This window comes from Sesamum indicum, unplaced genomic scaffold, assembly GCF_000512975.1.
Source record: "Sesamum indicum cultivar Zhongzhi No. 13 unplaced genomic scaffold, S_indicum_v1.0 scaffold00128, whole genome shotgun sequence".
NCBI lineage: Eukaryota > Viridiplantae > Streptophyta > Magnoliopsida > Lamiales > Pedaliaceae > Sesamum > Sesamum indicum.
Window position 1 is genome coordinate 443,471 of NW_011628055.1, and position 22,098 is coordinate 465,568.

General features: G+C 35.0%; 5 protein-coding genes across 8 annotated transcripts; 1 reads left to right on the top strand and 4 right to left on the bottom strand.

Moving 5' to 3' along the window:
* Positions 1–1,246: 1,246 nt before the first annotated feature.
* On the top strand, positions 1,247–4,431 carry LOC105179253 (pentatricopeptide repeat-containing protein At2g29760, chloroplastic-like). Of its 4 annotated transcripts, none has more exons than XM_011102864.2 (3): positions 1,247–3,273; positions 3,425–3,597; positions 3,691–4,431. In XM_011102864.2, exon 1 carries the CDS (start codon positions 1,315–1,317, stop codon positions 3,130–3,132), a length of 1,818 nt encoding a protein of 605 aa, XP_011101166.1. In that variant the 5' UTR covers positions 1,247–1,314; the 3' UTR covers positions 3,133–3,273; positions 3,425–3,597; positions 3,691–4,431. The 4 variants fall into 4 exon arrangements, with proteins under 4 accessions (XP_011101166.1, XP_020546928.1, XP_011101167.1 ...); XM_020691269.1 differs by having other exon boundaries at positions 3,425–3,549; positions 3,677–4,431; XM_011102865.2 differs by having other exon boundaries at positions 3,425–3,549.
* LOC105179254 (zinc finger CCCH domain-containing protein 48) lies at positions 4,089–7,943 on the bottom strand. The gene is made up of 9 exons (XM_011102868.2): positions 7,151–7,943; positions 6,530–6,625; positions 6,096–6,185; positions 5,847–5,948; positions 5,363–5,509; positions 5,116–5,235; positions 4,957–5,016; positions 4,575–4,672; positions 4,089–4,461 (listed from the first exon to the last, which is right to left on the bottom strand). The coding sequence occupies exons 1-9, from the start codon at positions 7,607–7,609 to the stop codon at positions 4,320–4,322; spliced, it is 1,314 nt and encodes a 437-aa protein (XP_011101170.1). The 5' UTR covers positions 7,610–7,943; the 3' UTR covers positions 4,089–4,319.
* A 1,471-nt stretch (positions 7,944–9,414) lies between these two features.
* LOC105179255 (ycf20-like protein) lies at positions 9,415–10,835 on the bottom strand. The gene is made up of 2 exons (XM_011102869.2): positions 10,675–10,835; positions 9,415–10,144 (listed from the first exon to the last, which is right to left on the bottom strand). The coding sequence occupies exon 2, from the start codon at positions 10,103–10,105 to the stop codon at positions 9,638–9,640; it is 468 nt and encodes a 155-aa protein (XP_011101171.1). The 5' UTR covers positions 10,106–10,144; positions 10,675–10,835; the 3' UTR covers positions 9,415–9,637.
* A 1,441-nt stretch (positions 10,836–12,276) lies between these two features.
* On the bottom strand, positions 12,277–13,216 carry LOC105179256 (dehydration-responsive element-binding protein 1B). The gene has a single exon (XM_011102870.2). The coding sequence runs from the start codon at positions 13,050–13,052 to the stop codon at positions 12,441–12,443; it is 612 nt and encodes a 203-aa protein (XP_011101172.1). The 5' UTR covers positions 13,053–13,216; the 3' UTR covers positions 12,277–12,440.
* Positions 13,217–15,129: 1,913 nt separating this feature from the next.
* Positions 15,130–17,360, bottom strand: LOC105179257 (BAG family molecular chaperone regulator 3-like). The gene is made up of 4 exons (XM_011102871.2): positions 16,523–17,360; positions 16,166–16,422; positions 15,928–16,074; positions 15,130–15,811 (listed from the first exon to the last, which is right to left on the bottom strand). The coding sequence occupies exons 1-4, from the start codon at positions 16,770–16,772 to the stop codon at positions 15,425–15,427; spliced, it is 1,041 nt and encodes a 346-aa protein (XP_011101173.1). The 5' UTR covers positions 16,773–17,360; the 3' UTR covers positions 15,130–15,424.
* Positions 17,361–22,098: the final 4,738 nt, after the last annotated feature.

Below are 22,098 nucleotides of genomic sequence, written 5' to 3' on the forward strand. Positions count from 1 at the left end.
GCGGCGGCGAGAGGAGAGGCTGTTGTTGAAGGTTTTGTGAAGTACTGTGGAATGGTGGTGTGTATGTATATATATAGATGGTCCGCCGCCTACGTATAGTTTTGGGGTGGGAGGTACTTTTGATAGTGTGGGCAACTTGTTTTATGGGGAAAATTTCTTGCTAATCTTTAATATATATAATATGATTAAATGCAATTTAATCTGTATTATATTTGAAATGAGTAAATACTCTTTATAAAAAAAAAAACAAATTATTATCTTGTGCTTAAAAAATGAGGACAAGAAAGCTTCAAGTTGAAGAGAGAGGTCAAAGGAGGCGGCTAGGGACAATGGGCTATGGGCTATGGGTAGAGCAATGGACCATATGATGAGGAAGGGCATTAGAGTTGGGGTCTTGGCGTGCTAAAGTAAAGGGATTAGGATTAGGACATTTTTGGGCTCAACCCAAATATTCCTACAATAAAGACACATCTCCATAATCCAAAATTGGGTGGGAGCAAACACCAAGTCTTCTCCATTACATATTCAAAAGTGTCCAATATTTGAAAATTAATATAGTGGGTATTTCATTTTCAATTTATGAAATATGAGTATATAGATCAAACTGAAAAAAAAAAACCCTCTAAACGTCGTGTTTGTTTATCTTTCCTAAAAATCCTTGATCAGTTTTGTACAGTTGACGTGCATTATAAGATGTTTAACATTTCAGTGTGTTCCGTAACTTTTAACAACTATTCCTAATTATTTCGATTAAAAAGATATAAAAGTACGTTTATCTCTATAGAACGACGTGAGAGAGAAGGAATATCATAAACTGGAGTTTTGAGGGCAGTGAATATTTGGTTTTTAGAATTTTGAGATATTGTTGGAAGGCAGGATTTTTATACATGAAAAATATATTTATTATGTTAAAATAGATTGTTATTTTTTAAAAAATAAAAAAGTATAGTTTAGAATATTTGGGTTTGAGTCTGACCAAACTTATGATACTTGGATATTATTCTCATTTTATATTCATATAAATAATACTTTATGATTATTTGTGGTAATTCATTAATTACTGATTATCATCTTTGAATTAAGAATTTGATTAGTATTTTGTAAGTTTTTTTAATAAAATTACTTGTGATTACACGTTGTTTCTATATGTTTATAATAAATTATTTTAATATTTTTTAAAATAGATTATAAATAAAATTAATATTAATACTCAAAAAGGTACAACCACTCTGCATACATGTACAACTACTTGGCGGTGCGTGTTGCATAGAATCACTGGCTCCCGCTGTTCATTGGTTTTCCCATCGACCTCTCATGAAACTAGCCAGAGTGCGTTCTCGCCACTTCCCCATCTCCAAGACCGCCAAATCATATCCATTTTGCGATCGTCTGGTCCCCCGTGACCCGATCAGAGAGCTTCACGCCCACTTCATAAGAACACACCAGCATAGAAACCCGAATGCGATGTCAGAAGTTATCAAATCGTATGCTTTCAATCTAACGTCTATGCAGAAAGCCCGATGCGCTTTCGTCGAATTAGACCACCCCTCGTTGCCCATTTGGAATCACATGATACGTGGGTTGTCTCAAAGTGATAGTCCTCTTGATGCCCTCGACTTGTTTGATAAAATGCGTGAGCAAGGGATGCACGGTGATAACCTGACTTTTATATTTGCATGCAAAGCTAGTGGTAGAGTTTCGGATGTTTTATATGGAAAAAGAGTTCACGTTCATGTTTTGAAACTTGGGTTTGGGTCATATCTTTATGTGTGTAATGCTTTGATTCATATGTATGGTTCTTGTGGTGATTTGGGTTCTTCGAGGAGAGTGTTTGATGCAATGGATGAAAAGGACTTGGTTTCTTGGAACTCGTTGATCTGTGCGTATAGTCAGTGTGCAAAGTATGAGGAGGTTTTGGGTCTTTTTAATGTGATGAGAGTGGAAAATGTGAAGGCTGATGCTGTGACTATGGTGAAAGTTGTTTTAGCTTGTAATTATTTAAGTGAGTGGAAACTTGTGGATTCTATGGTGGAGTATATTGACGATAACTGTGTTGAAATTGACGTCTACTTGGGCAATACATTGATTGATGTGTGTGGAAAACGTGGCTCGATTGCATTAGCTCGAGGTTTTTTTGATAGAATGACTGAGAGGAATGTTGTTTCTTGGAATGCAATGATTATCGGTGCTGCAAAATCAGGGGATTTAACTGCTGCGAAGAAACTTTTTGATGAGATGCCAGAGAGAGATGTCATTTCATGGACTTCTATGATCACTGGATATTGTCAGGCCAACCAACATGATGATGCTATAAGGCTTTTCCAGGAGATGATGGCTGCTAAGGTTAAGCCTGATCAAATTACTGTAGCTAGTGTGCTCTCTGCTTGTGCACATTTAGGAAGACTTGATGTCGGTAAGGCCGTCCACGATTACATAAGCAATAATGGCATAAAATTGGATATTTATGTCGAGAATGCTCTGATAGACATGTATTGCAAATGTGGATCAGTTGAGAAGGCATTAAAAGTATTTGATGTAATGAAAGAAAAAGACTCTGTCTCATGGACTTCAGTCATCTCCGGTCTTGCAGTGAATGGTAATTCCAATCGTGCTATTGAACTCTTCTCGCAAATGTTAAGAGAAGGTACAAGCCCAATCCACGGAACTTTTGTTGGGATCTTGCTGGCTTGTGTCCATGCTGGTTTGGTGGATAAAGGATTGGAATTCTTCCGCAGTATGCAAAAGGATTATGGATTGGTACCAGAAATGAGGCACTATGGGTGTGTGGTAGACCTTCTTTGTCGGGCTGGCAACCTTCACAGGGCGTATGAGTTCATAAAGAATATGCCCGTATTTCCAGATATTGTTGTATGGAGGATATTGCTCAGTGCTTGCAAACTTCATGGTAATCTGATTTTAGCCAAAATTGCTTCGGAGAGACTTCTTGAACTGGATCCGACTAATGGAGGGAACTATGTACTATCATCCAACTCATATGCCAGTGCAGAAAGATGGGATGACGCCATAAAAATGAGAGAACTGATGGACAAGGGTGATGTCCTGAAGCCATTAGGTCAAAGTTCTATAGAAACAAATCATGAAATATCTGGACTTCCCGAAAACATGTTGTAGACTAGAATTTTTTAAGTTTTCATAACAAAGGACCAGGCGTAGAAGCTGCAAGCGGCAAGCTGGAGATGAACAGCCTGCCTGAAGCAGGAAGAAGGTTTCTCCACTTCTAACAGAAAGACTACTTTTGCAAGATATACAACGGTAGGCAGAATGAACTGACAAGTTTACAATAGCTTTTGCATTTCTCCTTTAGCCAATTTTCTATTTTATTTATTCATCATTTCGCACTCCAATCTATCTTCAACCTGAATTGTATGCCTGTTCTGTTGCAATATCCTGATTCAATCAACAGGATGTATCTGCATAAGTTTTGAACAAATTAGGAAAGATATGGACCAACTCTGACTGCCACTTCTAAGGTGGAAAAGTTTGCTGTGAGGGTGGATGACAGTCCCATTGCCTTGGCTGCTGTCAGAGGTCTGATATCGCACTCTTAGCTAATTTAGGAAATGTATCCACATTCAAGTATGGCATTCATTAGCTTCTCTTCTTTTTCCTAGATTTCCTTGTCATTTACTCGTATTACGGTAATTCATATGCTCAGACTTGAAAATTCAGGGAGGACGATGTGACAAGTATATCCAGGCGGGAGGACGATGTGACAAGTATATCCAGGCGAAAGAAACACATGGTCGCTCTGCTTTGAATTTCTGAGGAGTTGAAAGACAGATGTGAAGCTATTGACTACCCACAGGTTTGGATCTCCCAGGAGGAGGTTGAAGAAGCCTTTGAAACCAGTTTATAATCTGTAGCAGTTCAGCAAAATACAATGTTGTAATTAAAGAAAAGAAGCTAAGATTTGAACAAAAGTTCAGATGTCTGCGAAATGAATCCCCTTGGTTTTTTTGGAAATCCCAATTCCACATGTTGCTGTCTCAGAATGACTAGCTTATTGAAAAGTGGAGCATAAAATTTGCAGGAAATACGTTTCTGAACCCATAAGGTTGGACAAAAGAAAATGATATCAAACTTCTCATTACTAAATAGTACAAATGGCTCAATGCATTCGAGGCTTAATCATTCGCCATAATCACGTTACATGGAGGATAATCAGATGACTCAACCACCTAATTGGCCACCGGAGAGAACATAAATCAAAACTGGCATTTTCCATACTAGTACAATGGGAGAAAAAAGAAAAAAGTCGAGGCAAGAAGGGATTCTATATGGTTACTCTAAATGGCGACTCATAATGTGACAGTTGGTTCGGCCGACCACTTCCATACCCTCACTTGACCTGATCCATCACCTGTGAAAAATAGACCACCAGGACCAATCTGTATGGAGCGAACCTCTTTCTTCCCAAAAATCCTTCCTCTCTCAGAAAATCTGGAAGAACATAAAAATGTGTGACCATAGATTGATACATTCCATCAGAGAGATGCAAAGACATCATTTTTCCATGAATCATTTCGTAAGAGAAAGTGGCAGGGAATTCTCACGATGGCAAATCATAGACTCGGATGGAATTATCATTGCATGAGCATAGCAGCACAGGTTTGGCTTCTGAATCATGCATTCCGCACAGAGTGATTAGACCCTGAAGGAAAGTTATACATGTAAACAAACATATTTTTGTATCAACCAGCATTTTTTAAAGACAGGAAACTTGAGTTAGTATAGTTCCACTAGCACAACCATTGTTGTGCCACTGCTAAAGAAGACAGCTTATTTCTGACAGCAAAAATTACAACTAGGACTAAGAACAAGGTATTTCTTTAAAGATTTTACTCTTGTTTTAGATGCCAATTGATCGTTATAATTGTTCAGAATTCACCTAAGGGAAGTATAAAGAAGCTGCGGAAGAGAATTAAAAAAGCATACATGTTCCTCAGTATGGGTATATGTTGCTTCCAAGCTACCAGTCTCAGTTGCAACCCAAACCTACAGAAAGTTGGAAAACAAAAAGTATGAGGATCAATCATCATTTGCAAACATATTGAAGTCAACTATACTGCGTATGTTTAAGGAAGAACTACAAACCTTTACAGTTTTGTCCAAAGAAGCTGATAAAAGAAACTGATCCCAACACAAAACAGACATTACAACATCTGTGTGCGCCGCTAAAGTTTGTATGCACTGCAATGTTTCCAGGCTCCATACCTGAACATCGAACACAAAAAGTAAATGAAAAAAGTCATGAAAGATGATGCAGAAAAAATTTTCTAGGAAATTCTTCTGAAGAGAAATGACAAATGAATCAAGACCATGTTTCAAGAAACCAACTTACTCTTATAGAGTGGTCCATGGAGCCAGAGTACATTCTGTTACCTCCAACTACTAGGGTCACAACAGCCAAAGTATGACCCTTGAGTGATGCAGCTGGATCAAAGGAGTTGGTGGCTGCATTAAATTTCCATGCCAATATTGTCCCCTCCTGCAAAATATAACATTGAAAACACAAAGGGGTAGAGGTCATAATCTGCCACTGCCTGTGCAAGCAAGTGCTTTTTTCAGTGTCTCCACAGGGTAGCTCATTTCATAAACAACAGTATGAATCACAATCTAGTGCGCGTATGAGCCTATGAGGACAAATCAACATGAAAACTTTCATGCAGATGGATACACACAAATATTTTTTGTAGATTTTATTGAACTGAAACTATATTTGTGAACGGCAACTTCTACAAACAATTTACTGTTATATCAAACAGCACACATGGCTTGCACAAACATAATAGTAATACTGGCACAGAATGAAAGACACAAAGCACCTGAGTTCCCGCAAAGAGTAAATCACTGCCAACAACAAGTGAATAGACTTGTCCAACAGGTCCACTTAAACTGAGGTCTGCAGATATTTCAACATTCCAAGCCTAGTACACCACCAGGAATGCAATCATTAGAAATTGGACATTTATGAAGCCAGTCAACACAAAGATTAAGCAAACAGAACAAAACCACTTGTATAAAAACATACGAAGAGAGCAACCAATGGACTGATAACACAGCAATCAACTTACCTTGACAAGATTTGTTAAACCCACAAAAACCCATGGACCTTCACTTAGCATACAACCTACTGCACCTCCCAAATTCACCAGGCCTGCCAACTGTGGAAAGAAAAACCAGAAAGAAGAATGAAAAGTTATAACCACTCCAAGCATTGACATCAGAAGTTGCAAATGTAAATAAACAAATGTCCAGATCATATGTGTTCTGGTGATATCAGAGCACCTTGTACAATATCACATTTCGTCAATTGCTAAAACTTCTATTATTTGTAATAGTAGCTTCTGCAGACAATTATTGATGAAAACTCATAACCATTTTTGCATCTTTCTCCAGCTGTTAATGTAAAATACCTTAAGACATAGCATACATAAGAACTATTGTCATGAACACAAAAGCTGATGAGGGGAAAGACAAATAAGAAAATAAAAACTATCCAAACAACCTGACCAGATTGACAGTCCCAAACTCTAACAGTCTCATCTTGACTTCCTGTGTAAAGCTTATCTGATCCCGAAGGCAAAGCAATCCCAGTAACAACCTGATCAACAAATTCTGATATCATTCACAAAACTGAGACAACATGAAAACCGAACTACAATAATCAACTAGCTAAATGTCAATATGTAAATAACGGTATAAATCTAGTTAACAATGTCCCTCACAAGATCAAACCATTATGAACCCAATAGCACTCATTTATCCAAGAAAAAGAATTAGATAAAAAGAAATATCAACCACTACACCATACCAATAGAAATACAAACTGATGGACTTATTCAGGAAACCACCTGGGGTTACGGAAGAAAATAACCAAAAGATGAACAAACTAAAACTCCAACTGCATACCGCCAAACAAGTGCAAAATCTACAGCTAGGTAAATAATGAAAAGACAATCCAATGAAAGGAAAATCCCAGAAACACATCCAATTTTACTAAGCCAAACAATAAGATGAGAGTTGAAAAACATCCATTTATCAAAAATCAAGCATATAACCCATAATACATAACTCCGCCAACCACACATTGTTCATCAAGAAACACAAGCAATATACGAAAACCCACCTGCTGGTGTCCCTCAAGTGGCGCTAAAAGCGTAAAGCAATCCCCAGTAGACCACTGATGCAAATATTTACAATTATCACCGAATTTACAGCTTCCTTGTACCCAATGATTACACAATTTCTCGATCTTCTTCACAACACTCATATTACTACCAGCAGGCTGCTGGGACTTCACCCTTTCCCAGGTATTATTTTTATTAAAATAATTATTCCCACTCCTCCTGAGTCCTCCTCCACCGCCCCGATGATTATCCTCTGCCCCAAATCCCTGGTGCGCCCTCTTCCCATTTCCCACCGCGGGCAGTTCGCTGTGCAAAAAAGGGCACGGAAACCTCGTGCACTTCCCTTGTCTCCAGTGGAAACAAACTTTCTGCTGCTTATTACTATTGTTGTTACCATTACCGGTCGAAGACGATGGTCCGATTCTGTGGAAGACCCGCCTCCCCCCATCCACATCCATGATCAACTACACGCAAAAACTACGACAAAAACACAAAACGGGAATCCTACGTGTTGCTGATGAAGTTGTGATTGGTTTTTGTTATAATCGTGTGAGATTAGGTATACGGAGATCTTGAAGAAGAGAAAAGAGAGTGAGAGGATCAAAATTTGGGAGTTTGGATTGAATTAGTAACCCTAACTTTGACGATTGCAGCTCAAAGGTCAGGACTATGGAGTTTGGACTGTAGAGAAAGAGTGGAGAGGTGGAAGAAGTGCGAGTAGATTTATGTATTTGATGTTCTGGTGTGTAAAAGTGTGTAGATTTATGTTTCTCCTTTCCTTTTCTGCTTATAAAACGTTTTCCTATTCCAACTATCACACTAATCCTTTTATTATAAAATTATGATCTTTTTTCTTTAAATTCATTAGAGTTGTTTTTTTTTTTAATATTATAAACCCACAAAAATTGATTTAAAAAAATAAATATCAAACATTATTAGTGCTATATCAAACTATAAATCTACCATTATCATTTTTTGCATAAAAATTTTTAAATAATTTGCACTTCAATTATCACTGAGCTAACAATAAATCGCATAATATATATAGATATATATAAATCATATTACCAACATAGTTCTCGTATCAATTCAGTCAAGAAAATCGGACGTACATATTTGATTTAAAAATACAATTTTCACATTAATGGATAAAATTGATTTCCGAACTGGGATAACATACTTTTTTACCGACTAATTTCATGATCCTTGAAAAGTTTCAACTTTCTAACAAGATTCGTATAATAAAGATTGCAGAAGTAAGCAAGCAGCAAATTCAATTTCACTACCCTTGAAGTAGTCTTCAGAAGTAAAGTTCGGTTTCTAGGCAACAAATGTTATGTTAGAAGGCTATAAACAGACTGAACTATATGTCTTTCATACATTTTTACAACAATAATTACTCATAATTATTGTAAGAGTATCATACTCCCACTCTTTGGTATATTCTTCACTTTCATCATCATCCAATCTGGGAGATCATGCTCATCTATTCCTCTAAGGCTGTTATTTCTTGGTATAAAAAATATATATTACAAATCAAATGATGACATCATTATTCGCAGTACCCATCCATTTCCACCCCACTTCCTAACCCGACCCAAAACCTGACTTTTGATCTAACCCGCAAAACCCACTCCAAACCAATTGATGCCAACTAAACCAATTGAGTTCACGGCAATTCTTCGAATTATACTGAACCTGGAAGTTCGGTAATAAGATTGAGAGAGTGGAGACACGAATAATAGATGAAACAACCACATATAATGAACTGGAGAACAGGAAGGTAAAATTTCACTCAATTTCACTGCAGTTTATAGTGCTAGCACTTTTCTGCATTTAACAAAATGAAGTTCTATATAGGAACAAATACAGGCAATACTGCTGAAGTTACAGAGCTGAGACTGGACTTCACATTCTGATGAAATATAAAAACTAAAATGAAAATGAAACTCTCTAACCAAATAACAGCACAACTTTCACGAGTGATCAGAGCTGCAAACATGATAGCATATGCTGGCTGGTGGATTGTTAATGCAGCTGTTAAAATGTCGAATAACATCTAAGGTGTGCGCATTAGGGAACTTCTACCTCCAAACAAACAGTTTAAAAATCAAGCTGTATGGTTTGATATTAATGCACATATTCGCTAAAGAAGTACGGCTTAGTTCTTGGTAGAATGCATATTAATTCTAGTCAAGGTTTAGGAAAACATTTTTGTACAGGTTTCATAAGAACCATGTCTTGGCACATGAGAAAATAGCTGTATGCTGAAGATGTTCGACATAAACACCAATTCCTCAAGATGTTCGACATAAACTTGAGTATTTAAATAACTCTATCAAGATGCTTCGTCATATATTCCCAATACGTACCAACTGGAATCCAATCCAAAAGACCTCTCAAATAGAGCATTTTTTTCTCAAGAAGGAAGTCACTTCCAATGCTGCTGGCAGCATTTGATAAAACAAGAAATCACTTGGCGCAGTTCAACTGGCAAGTTTAAAGGCATCAATGAAGAGACCGTAAGTGAAACCCATCTTGAAATTGTTTAGAAGGGCAAGAGGGAAAGTGACCTTTGGACGGCTATAATAGAATCTCGTCACATACTCTGTGATTACAACACAGAGAACTGCAGCAATCACATCATTGACACCTAAAGCCCCAAAAGACAGAGATATCGTTTGTGCGACATAGAAGCCGCCTAATAGGGATATACCTCCGAAAAGTGCCCTTCTTGAAGGGCTTCTGAAGTAGTTTCTTGATACCTCTGGAATAATCCGTATAATGTCAACCAATCGCCGAGGTCCTTCATTCTCCTGCACGGCACGGACTCTAAAAGACCTCGATGATGATCTCGAGGGAAAAGTTCCAGAATTCCCCTGGGAAATGCTTGTTCTAGTTACTACACTGTATCTGAGAAGACTAACCGAAGTCAAAGCCACACAGCTTGCCATTTGCAGCCACTGCTAATTATACTTATTTACATCAATACCCTGGAACAAAGAAATCAAGAGCAATTCATCAGCAATTCCAACTAAAATACTTGAATACTTCCGCAAGAAACATTTCCACAAGTCTTTTCCCTTAAAACCAAGCAAATGAACACTTACAATCAAACAAGAGCTGTGTTTAAAACAAATAACAGAAATTTCTTCCAGGCTTCAAAAGATGAAAAAAATCACAGTAAATTAAATAATGCCTCAAGAAAGTGACATTGCGCAAGCAAACAACTTTAGTAATATATTCAGAAAAAATACTCCCCCCTGAGTTATTTCTGAAAATTACGGACGAGCATATTTAAGCAGGAAATTCACGTTAACAGCAGTTACATTTCAAACAATTTAAAACTATCCAACAGAGAGTGAATACCGTCTTCGACAAGCAATTAATTCAGAAAAGGGAAGAAAAAAGAAGGGGCGATGGTGATAATGATGCCGCCAGCAAATTTGCTCGATAAAGCATCCATTTCTATATGAAATCTAAGAATCAATAGCTTTCGTAAGGATGAATGCCTAGATTGTACCTCCGAAAAAACACATTCAGGCAGCAGCTGATTCAAACGCCATCGTGATTCTTCAACTGCAGTTCAGCATACTCTGGGAGAGAGAAAGAGAGAGGAGATGGAAAATGGGGAAATTTGTGACTCTCGTAAAAGAAAGAACGAAAGTGTGTCGTATGCTAGCAAGATTGTGAATGCCCGGGACGGGCTTGGATGTGTCAATTATCCCGTTGGGCTATTTCAGCCCAAACAAAAATGTCCACATACAATAGTTGAGTATAAGAACGGTACCTATGTACGTATTTCGCTACCACCAGAATTTGGGGAAAATGAATTATCAGAATCAGGTTCGCCAAATCAAATCGATAAAGAGCAAATATAATATACTTTTCATTTTATAATAATTATCATAAATATGTTACACTTATTATATAATTAATTTAAATTTGATAAAATGCATAAAAAAAAAGTTTCAAATGAAGTTCGTAGCACCTCTTTAATGAACTTAGCAATTAATTTGGATTGAATTTTCACACTCTAAATTCAGATTCATTTTTCGTGAATTCATTTGTTGACAACATTTATCACGACATGCTACATTCTGGATAAGATGTGATATAGACTCTCTCTCTCTCTCTCTCTCTCTCTCTCTTGCCTGTATGGCTTAGAACTCACCCAATGACTAATGCCATTTTCCATCAATCAATTGGAAGTAGCTATGATATTAATTATAAGGGATTATTTTTTCAGTGGCATTTATATAATTAATTCAAAAGTATTTTACATGTTGGGGTAGGAGTAGTTGAAAGTAAAAGAATAACGAGAACAAGTTTTTAATACTCTTGAAATTCGTGATAGAAAATAAAAATAGTTTGCTGATGGAATCCCTAAAGTTATTTACTATTTAAAGAAAAGAGTCATAGTCTTAGTACTGATAAAACATGTCTAGAATTGATCAAAATTTGAACTGTCTCAAAAGTCCACGAAATTCGACCTTATATTACCTTACTATTACTGTAATATTCTGAAAAAAATATCAGACTCAAAAGATAACTATCTAAAATATGAAAAATACTCAAAGTTGACTGAAAAATAGAAAAATATAAAAAATGGCCAGGCCAATGGTCGAAACTTAGAGGTTTGGATTCTCTTCTTGAAGAGGATCAAAACATTGTGTGGTTCGTCCTGTAACTCCAGCAGGATCGAAAGTTATAATCATTTGAAGTTCCACCATTAAATTCAAATACTTCGAAAATACATCTACCTCTTGTAGGTTTCGTTTCATTTCAACTAAGGGTAGATCAGCATTAGCAAATGTGTTCGATTCCACTTGATTATGCAACAGGATTGTCATTGCAATCTTCAAAACTAATATGGAATTATACTTAGATAATCAATATTATATTTGATTGATGATTGATTAACTTTTTGAATATCACATTTCTTTCGTTATAATTCATTCAATTGAAAAAACAGTTTATTGTTGAGATCGTTTGATAACACTTTTTAAAAGTTATATATTATTTTTATATTTAAAAGAATATTTTATATACGATACATATATATATAAAAACTAGCTAATTGTAACATTGTTATGAAATAATTATTTCTTATTAGAGTGAAAAGTTGAGATAAATTAAATTCATTTGAATAAAAGCATCACATTCCATCGCTCACCTCTTTTCTGCTTCCGCACTAGCAAAAAAATTGAGTACGGACCAGAATTTTTGCTAAGCAGGCAACTATCTTACGTGCCCACCTAGAAACCTAAGCCCATAACTAAATTAAAATTAAATAGAATAACTCCATAATGACACGTCAGCATTCATTTCCACGTCATCACTATACTGAGGTGGAGGCAGCAGTAACCCCTCAGCCATGTCATCCAGCAACTCATGCATCCCGTACAGCGCTTCGTCATCCATAAGTGAAAAGCCTTCCGGCGACGCCACGGCGGCCGATGGCTCCGATGACTGAGGACGGAATGCTTCCGCAGCGTCTGCTGCCGCCTTCCGGATGTCCTTAGCGTCCACCGATGCCGGAACAGGCAGCCGCCACGCGGAGTCAGCGAAATTCAGGCAAGCAGACCTCCCCCTCAAAGCAATCGCCGCCACATCGTGCGCACGCGCGGCCATCTCCGGCGTGGGGAAAGTCCCCAGCCAGATTCTCGATTTCTTGTTGGGCTCCCTCACCTCGCAGACCCACTTGCCGGAGTCCCGCCGCCGCACCCCCCGGTACACCGGGTGCCTCGTCTCCCGGAACTTTTTCCTGCCGGCCCGCTTTTTCGGATTATTTGAAGCTAAAATCACTTCCTCGTCGGAAAAATGCACTTTTTCTACTGAAGAAGATTCAGGCCAGAAATCCTGCACGTGAGGCTCTGAGAAGTAGTAGCTCCTGAACATCTCCGCTTGTCTTAATCTGCTTTTGCTCAAAAAAATCCAAAAAAGCGCTTTTTCAGCTATTTCCAGCTCCTCCGATCAGTAGCTTTTAGTAGTGAGAAATTCTAAAGTTGGTTAAGTTTTGAGTTGTGTTGGGGTTCTGAGGAACAAAAGGTGAAGGAAGAGTTATATTTATAGGTTATGTAAGCAGGAGAAGTGAAGTGATTAATGATAGTGAGCTTTTGATAAGCTGATTGCGCAGTAAACGCGATATCCAAACACGGAAATGGTGATAAGGCGCCAGACAGGCTGCCCACGGTTTGTACTTTTTACTCCAAGAAGATAGAGAGAAACTGCGGATTTTAATAGGCGTGGACCATGGGGTACAAGTCATCAAAGCAGTGTTCGTTTTCTAGACACGTGTGCTACTAGAAGAGTTCGTGGGGGTCCGAAAACGACGTTTCAAGCAGTTCCATACTTCCATGTTTTGGTCAGAATTCTCAGTCAGAAATTTCCTCTTCCAACCCAAAATTAAAATTAAAGAACCGTATTTCAATTTTAAAAATAAATTTAAAATAAGTATTGTATGTTTAATATTGTGTTTTGAAAGACAAAAATTACTGTTCATTATCAAATTATATTTTTTTATATATATCTATATATTTATATATATATATGTATTTATGTTAGAATAGTTAAAAATATCGAGATAAAGTATTTCCATATAAAATTTCTTTAATCATATTATAAAATGTGTTAAATAATCTATAATCTCATTATATATTGTCTCTCATAACATGCAGTATTGTTCTTGTTATTTTCTTTAGGTTATTCACTAATTAACTCTTATCTGATTTAGTGGAAAAAAATAATTGTGTTGGAAATTAATGGAGACTAATGACGTCACCGAGAAAGCTTTTTTTATTAGATAAAAGATAAATATATTTCAATAATTTTATTAAATAAATGATAAAAATATTTCAATAATTCAATTTGATATATTGAGTAATACCTTAATTCAATAAATATCAATATAATTAATAATGATTAAGAAATTACAAACATCCACATATACGGTAAATTCGAACTTATAATTTTAAATTTATACATACAATCTTAATTTTTTTAATTATTAAATTAAAATATCATTCATTAAAAAAACCACTTATTATCCAACCGGGCCGTGGCACGTAAGCAATCCAGAAACCCAAGAAAAACATGGTAGGGGGTTTTCTACTTTTCTTCTTGTAATTTACGTAAGATGACTTGACCCGAATTGCAACACGCTGGATGACAGTTAAATAACTACCAGGATCCGGTTGTTTACACTTCCCCCCATGGAAACGCGGGACCGCGTGCCTTTCCTTCTGCCTTCCACATTAGACTCCAACTGTAAGAAAACAGACGAATGAGACTGTTTGGACATGCACTGCACTCATATAAAACACATACAATCCTATGGCCCAAACCAAAACCCAGTAACCAACAGGCCTACACCAAACCTTCCAACCAAAGAAACAAAAAAAAAAGCTCTAAGATTATACTTAATTACATAAATATTTAATATATCGGCCTTCTTAAAATTACAACAAAGGGTGTTTGTATAGTGTTTCGTCATTTAATAAAGAATATAATTGTAATTATAATTACAACCTTAAAACATGTACTTATAATTTTGCAAAGTACATGAAGTATTTGTGTAATTAAATCATAATCTCAAGATGATGTAGCTTGTGACTCAATCAGTGCCCTATTTTGCAAAGTATTTTTTGCTCTATCTCGAGCCTCACGATTTTATTTTGAAAAGACATCTCGCTAGGTAAAAAAAAGTTTTGGAGCTTATAAATCTCTCAAACTCATAATCTAAAACGCTTACATACATCATCAAAAAATGTAGATGTAATTTAATACTTATCCTAGTGTATCCTCAATGGGAATCAAGGTATCCAGATTCATCGTTCTTTCTAACATACTGCTAAAATTGAAAACTCAGAAAATGAGCTTCTATTTCATGCAAAACAAAGTCCAGAAATGTAAAAATATACAAATTTATAAGAGTATCCTAAGAAGTTGCTCAAGAAACTTCTTACATGAACCAGAATTTATTCCGCCAAATCAATCATATTGCAAGTTTTATTGCATTTGTTGTGTGCTTACGATACTTTTTAAACTGTACATCAGTTACATGACAAGACAAATTGCATTTACTTCAATTTGGTTGGACTAAATGTGGGGCTAGAATTTCACGTAGCCTGTTTATTTCTCAAGTGGACGACGCATGAACAACAAAGCTAACAAAAACCTCTAAATACAGAAAAGAATAGACTCCAAAACCAACTCGAGAAACCAATCCAAAACGCACATCTTCACACGAGCACATAAATGGGTGATACAACTCAAAGTAAATCCCATGTAAGACTAGATTGATGAGCCGGAAGAACTGTGATCGTTTCTGTCTTGGACGTTGAAGGGGCACCTAGCAATGGCATTGGCATAGGATCAAACGTTTCCCATTGAGTGGTTATCACCACAGGGGCCCCCGAGGCTGAGTGGCTCAACGGTTGCTGGTGGTGGTTTGGTGAATCAATTAAAGAGTACATGATTGAATGCCCGGCCGGCTGCTGTTGGATGGGGGATGAAACGCTCGCGTTTGAGGTCTGCAAGGGAACGTTCCCATTTGGATGCTTCTGCTGTAATGAGACGTGGTTCTCGTTGCTAGCTGGGGCTGAATTCTTGAGCTTCAACATATCAAGAGTCTCAACAAATTTCTGTACTCTCCTAACCTTCAGAATTTGAACCACCACATCAAATGAGATGTTTCAAATCAGACTATGAACAGCATCACCTCAAACATTCAAGAATTGCATTTTTTAAGTCCAAACATTGATCAATTTTCTACCTGCATTCTCCTCTGTGATTTGACATCACCGTCAGCAACGACGCCGTCCAATTTAACCAACTGATTCATCAACAACTCAGTCAGGTTTACTACATCCTTTTCCACCACTTTCCCGCCTCCAGAAACCACAGTCTCAATCGCTGAAACCTATCCAGATCAAAGAACAGCATACCACAATTCCACTTCACTTAGTTACTACATGTGATTGTCTTAAGCCTAGGTTGTAAGAAGAAATTACCTGTGCAGCCAGCTTATCAACCTCCAAGCTGATTTCTGATACCGTTTTCGCAGCCTTTTCCATTTTCGCATTCTTCCTCATCTCCAAATACCTTTTTTCTTGGCTTACGGGATCTTGCTGGAGCACGATTTTAGATTTGTCTTTCACTCCTGAAATATCAAGAAACGCATTTGAATCCCTCTCTTTGTCCTTGTAAAATAACTTCTGATCTTGGTGGTGTAATCCTGTCGGCCCGGATAACATTTTCTTGAGCTCCCCTGCATTCAATTCATCACAAACGAACATTAAGACAAATAAATAAAGCACACAATAAGAGAAAAAGAAACCAATTAAGATTGAAATAACGGTTGGGATTACCGAAGGTGGCTTGAGAGCTTATGTATATTTCATGATAAATCGACCCGTATTTGACACGCACGCGAATAGTAGGCGGCGGCATATGGGCTATGTCGGCGTCCGTGCGTTTCTGGACCAGCATTCCACCGGGCCTAAGTTCCCATTGTTTCTCACCACCACCACCGCGGCCTCCCCCTCCGCCGCGTCCGCCCCCCAAACCAGCATTTGTTTGTGGCGGCAACAGATCATTCTTGGCACTCATTTTCAACATCTTCCACGATACAAATACAAGAACCCTCCAACTAAAGGACAAGGTTTTACAGAGTTCTGAACAATCTCAAGATTCTCAGCATTACACAGAAAATCTCTGTCTTAATCCTAACTATCACACGCATTAACTGTAACTAACTGCAGGAAATAATCAAACAGAGAAAGCAAATGGAAACAAATATTAAGCTTGAACTTGTCAGGCAAAAAATCAAACCGAAATGCTGAAAAAGATGGGCGGAGATGAGACTCCGGCGGGCGGCGCTGCCGGAGGAAGGTCTGTAATTAGTGGGCTGGAAGTTGAATTGGGAAAGAGAGGGCGAATACTTCAGATCTCAGACAAAAATCCCAGAATACAGAAAGAATCAGTTCGTTGCTCCAAGAATCTCAAGTCTTTGAATCTCGGAACTCCACTGGAAATTATCCAAGAAAATCAATGTCTACATATGAAGAACAACGAAATTTAACTGCACATTGAGCGGATTCTTGCAGCTCTCATGGGCTGGACCTGGAGGAAGAAAAGTTGAAAAGGGGAAGTGAGAGAGAAGGCAAAGTGTTGGGCGAAAACAAATTTGTATGGACAGCGAATAGAACAGAACATTACATTGTGGTCTTATTATATAAATACATTCAATCAATAATACTAATTGTTTAATTAAGAAGAAGCTGTTCTAATTAAGAAAAATAAATTCTGTGTATTAACTATTACGTTAAGAAAAAACCACACAGTTAAGCCGCCAATGCTTCTGTTCATAGGGTTTTGAAAAGTTGGTGTAATAATAGTTATTGATTAGTTATTATATTTATAATATTTTAATAATTGACGTATACTAATTATTGATAATTTAAATTGATAATATAATTATAATTAATTAATAAAAAATATATTCTAAAATATTTGGTAAAAACTGAAAGATTATATCGACTAATTTACCACATTCTTGAATATTTTTTTTTCCATTTATAATATATGAAATTAAAAAAAATGAATTTTTATTTTATTTTTTATGATGTTAATTTACATTATGTAATGTCGTGATGATTTTGACATACTTCAAATTGATTTTTTTATATATGTTAGCCAACGTGGTATATATTATTTGCATGTATAGAATAAATACGATATAAAATTACTCTAATAAATATGATATAAATTTAAAAAAATAATATATGTTATTATAAATTTATAAATAATATATAAATTTAAAAATATGCCAAAAATCTTAAATTTATTATTTATTTAATATATTTAATATAATTTATCCTCTATAATATTACAAGTAAGTAAAAATTATTCCTTTTAAAAAATAGCAAATTATCTTTTTGTGTATTTAAAATAAAATAATTTATTTTTTTAAAAGAAATAATTTGTTCATATATAATAAATTAAAAATAAATAACGAAAAAAGTTCATATTAGCTAAGATAAATATTCATTGATAAGTAAGTTTAGTCATGCGCTGACCTATGATAAGAATACCCCGGGTAGGATTTGCTAAGGTGACATGTCGGGGTACAAGGGCGTTTTAGGGAACTTGATGTTCAGCTAATGATTGTACTCTCAATTATGGAGCCAGGACTATAAATTGGTGGGGTCGGGGGAGAGGTTAAGAAAGTCAGGAGGACGAATAATAACTACTGCGGTACAACCATGGGAAGCAGCGAAGGTGGCGAATCTCAATCGACCGGTCGTAGGCTACCGTCATCCCTCCCACAATTGTTTATTATTATTATTATTATTATATGTATTGACTAAACTGTCTTTATATAAAAAATAAAGTGACAATTAAATTATTTCATCTTTTTTTCTAATTTATCGCCATTATATTGTATTTTTTATCTCTTGAATTTACAATGCTCTTTATAAATATATTATAAAATCGTATTTTTTTCTGTTATTTTTTAATCTTTTATACTAACGATCTTGACCAAAAACTTTGCGTGCAAGCGTGCATGAGAGTTTGACAATCCATGCCTTTCCAATCTTCATCATAGAATAATAATGGTAAAGTCGCATTCACTTCAATACTAAAGAAATAAACCATAGCGGTAGAAAAGGAGAAAGTTAGAAAAGGTTATTCTCCCGAGTTTCAGAGCCCTCTTTATTTCTAAAAAAGAAACTAATAATTCTAAATTAATTAATATGTTATTATTTTAAATCACTGAATAAATTTTAAATAATATATTATGATTAAAAATAAAATATCTATACCCGTAAAGCCATGTACCAAAATTTAAAGAGGCAAAATCGGCATTAATTAAAATTTTTTCAAAAATGGGAGACAATAGAAAAATAGACGTACTTTCTTTGTTCCATATTTTGGCCTGAATGACAATTTTTTTTCATCAAGACAATGATTAAAATTGATAATACACTAAAAAATATATATAGCGTTCGTAATAAAATATCAAGTGATAGTTATATGATTTGACATTTTATTTAATAATAATAACAATAATTTCTCTCTTTATATATATTAGATTAATGTTTATTACATAGGAAGTGTTTATTTAAAATAAACACTTTTCAACTGATTGGGCGGAAAAAAAATGAAAAGAGTTTTTCTTTTCATTTAAAATTTATATTTTTTAACTATTTAAATTAAATAATTAAAAGTTATAAATAGCTAAATACCATTTTTTTCACTTATTAGTAAATATTAAGTTGTTTATTGAAATACTCCAACTTTATATTTTTCCTCAATTTTTACATTTATTTCTAAACACTTTTACGTTTCCCTGTTTTTTCAATCTATATATATTTTTATATAATTTATTTGAATCATAAAAATAAATAAATATAAGGAGCATTAGGACAAAGCTGTTCACCGAGGTTAAATCACATCCCCTCAGTGCACGCGTGTCAGTAAATGATACGAAGAAGCTTTACCCCCCGCATCAGGACAGCTCCGTGTCTTTATCTTTTCTCTCTCCAAATCGCCACCGACACGCTGGCACCGCACGATTAGCTCACTGGACACGTGGTAGTTTTAGAGCGGTGGATCAGATTCTGACGCTTGATGGGAGTCCCGATAAAGACGGTACAACAGCACGGGGCGGTTTGACTATTTTAAGCCATAATTATATTATTTAATCAAATTTTAATCTTTCTCCAAATATTAAATTATTATTATTATTTATTTATTATGAAATAAGAATTAAGTAAGGAGACAGTGTACCGACACTTCTGTAGCAGTTTGGAGTTTCTGTGGATGTATTGTCTAGTGATTTTACCAATATTCTGTGGGACCCCCTGCCTTTTTTTTTTTAACTTTTGAGTAAGTTATTTTATTTATTTTTTGTCAAGAAATTAATTTCATTTATGAATAATTTGTAAATAATATGATAAGAAAGTTATAATTTTTAGGGCTTGTTACTAATGCAAGTCGTTGTTTGTCAATGACGAGTTGCATGGTTTTTTTTCAATTATTTAGGTAGTCGTCATGTCAATGACGACTGTAATTATATATATATTTTTTATTTGTTATATTATTATTTATATTATTCTTTACGTAATGAACTCATTAATAATTATATATTTAAATATTTATTAATTATAATTACTAAAAATTAAAAAAAAAAAGTATTAAGAAAAAATACAATCAATTATTACAATATTACAATAATACAAATGTTAAAAATGATCTTCCATTCTATAATTGCACCAGTAGTGTTAGCGTCGATGTTTTCTTATTTTTTCATCCACATTTTGTGTTGGCGTCGATGTCTTCTTATTTTCTTACCCGCATTTTGTGTTGGCATCCATATCTTCTTATTTCCTTACCCGCATTTTATGTTGGCGTCGATGTCTTCTTATTTCCTTACCCACATATTGTGTTATCGTCAATGTCTTCTTATTTCCTTACCCACATTTTGTGTTATCGTTAATGTCTTCTTATTTCCTTACCCACATTGATGTACAACCGACTTAATGATATTGTAGAATTTGACTCCACATAATTATGCTTTGCAATACATGATGGAAATAAAAATTATTGAGACGTTACATCCTGATGCATATTGTTGATTAACTGTATTAATAGCCTCTTAACATCCATACAACTTGAACTCACTTTTGTGAAATTTTAACCTCACCATTCAGACAAATTAATTCCATTAATTTGTCTAATAATTAAGATTTAGGAGTGGTGATTAAACATGGCAACACTAATTGGCTTCACATTTCTTTGTCCTCGTCATCATCTGACGAGAATTTTTCAGGAAGAGATTTAATGAGACATTGGCATTTTCCAATCAGTATTGGCGAAAAGTCTCTTTAATCACCAATCAGAATTTAGATTACGAAAATGAGAAGCCAACGGCAAGAGAAAATGAAAATCCAACTGCCTATCTAATTATTAATCAAACCCTACAAATCAAATAATAATAATATAATGATATATGTAATTATTGTTTCTCCCAATAAAAGTCATCAAAAGTATGACCCAATTGGAGAAATGTTTTGCTAGGTAGCTACCACGTCCATTTGAAGTCCATCAATTGCCCTCTAGATCTTTTCGCAACGAGACATTACTCGATTGGTAAGATTTTCACAAAAAAAATATTATAAATTTAAATTTTATTAATGTGGGTATATATTTACTTTTATAATATTTTTTTTATTTTTTGATTTGTTTGAACGTATTCATTGATTTAAATTATTGATATATCGAATCAATTTTTGACTTTAAATATATTAAATAATTTAATAAATTTCATACTATTAAAATAAAAATTTGTATCCTATCAGCTTAATAATATCTCTTGTTCATAGGAGAAGCAATTAACGATTTATAGGCAAACAAAACACTACTATCATATCAAATTAATAATACTCGGATCTTGTTTACGATGTCTGAATCTTATTACTTGAGCAATACTTTACTGGTAATAATACTTTTACTATTATTTTACGGCTACTAATCCATATTTTTTTATTATTTTACTTGTGCTTCATTGAAGATGTTTGTTTTCAGTTATATTAAATATTTATTCAAAAAATAATATATTTTTCATATATGAATTGACGATAAAATTATCGAATCGTATAAATCAAATGACATCATCATAATTTATAAGTTACTATTAACATGATATAATCACGTTGTCCGATATTTCGCATCCAATTCATAGAAAATATTTTTTCATAGCACCCCACAAAGAAAGTAGGGAAAAAGAAAGAATTTTTAAGAATATCATGATGCAATGATGAGGATCTGAAAATTAAGTATGATTAGGAGATAAGTTTGATGTCTCTTGCTATAATTTTTTGTAATAAAATATTAAGTTCCCATGGCTGCCCTGCCCAGTTTTGAGCTAATGATATAGGCC